The 2,500-nt window shown below is 48.0% G+C and overlaps 1 protein-coding gene across 1 annotated transcript in view; it reads right to left on the bottom strand.

Moving 5' to 3' along the window:
* npas3 (neuronal PAS domain protein 3) overlaps positions 1-2,500 on the bottom strand; it is a gene marked incomplete at both ends in the record, with an annotated part of 249,892 nt that overhangs the window by 124,281 nt on the left and 123,111 nt on the right. The window contains one exon of the mRNA XM_080849895.1: positions 954-1,036. Coding sequence (XP_080706021.1) covers positions 954-1,036 — 83 coding nt within the window. The remainder of the gene's footprint in view (positions 1-953; positions 1,037-2,500) is intronic.

The raw sequence follows: 2,500 nt of genomic DNA, 5'->3' as shown, positions 1-2,500 counted from the left end.
GAGTTGTTTTGTGTGTCAAGGAAATCAATAGCGCTGCATGTTCCTTCCCGAAATGCACTTTTAATGACGGAAGGGGATTAAACTCTCGCAGCCTGCCCCCGTCACGTTAAAACCTCTGCATCCTGGGTATAAAACCGAAAATAAAAAAAAAGAAGAAGGAAAAAAAAAACTGCGGGAGTTGTCACTTCTCATCATCCGTCCTCAACATGCACGGCTGACACGCGCTTCCCCATAGACCGCGGCTGTTCGCCGGCATCTCACACACAACCGCGCTGTTCCCCCAGCACATGCCAACACAACGTTTACAGGCTTTTCAAAGTGCCAGACTGATGAATATTTAACCCAAAAGACAACCTCCTTTCTCGTCCAATTAACCACCGTTAAAAACCCTAGCGGGGAAGAAGCCTGCACATCAGTCCAGAGAGAACTGTCTCCCTGAGGGGATTTCTGATGATGTTTGCAGGTCAATATTTTCTACGAGATGAGAAGGAGCAGGCACACATGAAACGACCGAACATAGCGCCTGAATACGGCTTCTGTTAACAAATCCCATAGGCTTTGAAACATATCAAACCTGAATGAACATGCTTATACGAAGGCTAAATACAGAGGAGAAGTGATGAGAGTAAGGGGGAGAAAATTATCATTCAGTAGCTGCAGAGATATACTTGTTAATGTTGGCTTGTATTGAAAGCTTGCAATGCTAAACGTAATTAATTATATTTTTACAATCACAAATAGTGTTATGCACAAAAAAATCTGTATAAAAAAAATACAACTATTCAGTGTTACAAATAAGCAATAGAAATTTCATATAGAGTTAGCAGAGTGAATTGGCTGTTTACATGACGTCAGTGTGTGTGAGAGAGAGTGTATATGTGTGAGTGTGTGTGTGTGTGTGTGTGTGTGTGTCTTTTTGCACATGAACAACGTGAGGCTTGTGTGTGTCCTACCTGCAGAATGTGGCTCCCGAGATGCGGCTCAAAGATCTCAGAGGCAACGACGTTGTGACTCCTCCTCCTCTGAGTTCCGATAGCTGAGGAGACAGACACGCAACACACACAACCTGTCAGAGTCAGTCTACACGTGGGCCTGCGTGTGTGTTTGTGTACGTGCACGCAGACACACACACACAACACACACAACCTGTCAGAGTCAGTCTACACGTGGGCGGGCATTTGTGTTTGTGTGTTTGCACGCACACATGCAGGAACTAAGAAACGACAGAATGATAGACCAAGATAAGTATGAGTGTGAGAAAACCACCTGTGTGAGTGTGTGTGTGTGTGGATGTGTGTGTGTGTGTGTGTGTGGGGGGGGGGGGGGGGGGGGTTGTGTTTGTGTTTGTGTGTGTTCCACATCAGAATGTGATAAAGCATGCTGGTATTTTTGAAATGCTGAGCAAAATATTACAGCTGACACAATGTTTGTATTAGACACTGAACCTAATAACCTGTGAATGAGTGAGAGACTGTGAACACAAGCATGGGTGAATGTGTTTGTATGAGTGTGTGTGTGTGTTTCTCTCCTACAATCCCAAAATGACTTAGACCCAAACGGATCACAGCATGCGTACCCACTTATGCCACGCTACCAAAACAACCACGTCTGACCCGGCACTGCGCTGCTTTGGCACCGGCACCGTACACGGAGATGCAAATCAAAGAGCCCCCGCTCGCTCGTGGCACTACTTAGCCGCCGCCGCCGCCGCCGCTACCTCCACTCGCGCCAGCGCGTGCGCCCTCCCCGCCTGGCCCCGCTGCTCGCTACAAAGCCTTGTTTTCATAGGAGGGGGGGATAATATCGCGGCATTGATTCCTCCGCCGAGCAACTAGAGAGCTGCGCCCTCGAGGCATTTCTCTCTCTCCCTCTCACTCTTTGTCTCTCTCTCGTTTTTTTTTTCTCCCCAAGACTTCTGACTTTAAAGTATGGAGGAGCAGCACGCTGCCACGGTGCCGCTAAAAAATGGCCCGAGGTAATTTAAAACTTAACAGACCTTGTCCCACCAGAGCTCATTATGGGGAATTTTATAACAAAGTGCTCTGTACTTAATTTCCAGAGCTTAGCCAGGCGTTTGGGTAATGTTGCTGAATTAAGTGCAATTAATGATGTAATAAAAGGCATTGAATGGCCATTAAAGTCGCTGAAGGACCAGAAGCAAACAGGGGTCTTGGTGATGGGTGGGGGTATGAGGGTGTGAAGGTGGGGTCATTGCTGAGGGGGGGTGGGGGGCATCAGGCGGTCGGCTGTCCTTCAGCAAACCTGTGGCGCCAGAGTAAACACACTTCTCCCCTCCAGTAATGCTTTAAGCGCTTAGCCCTGGACGCCCGGCTGAGATGACAAACACACACACACACACACACACACACACACACACACACACACCTGGATGCCTGGCTGAGATGACAAACACACACTGGAAGGACAGTGCTGTTGCTATGCTGTGATGCACACACAGAGACACACACACACGGAAGCACACTCGCATGTACCAACACAG

The sequence above is a fragment of the Sprattus sprattus genome (genome assembly GCF_963457725.1).
Source record: "Sprattus sprattus genome assembly, chromosome: 13".
NCBI classification, from domain to species: domain Eukaryota; kingdom Metazoa; phylum Chordata; class Actinopteri; order Clupeiformes; family Clupeidae; genus Sprattus; species Sprattus sprattus.
Note: the sequence above shows the minus strand (reverse complement) of the source record. Positions and strands in the feature narration are given on the sequence as shown.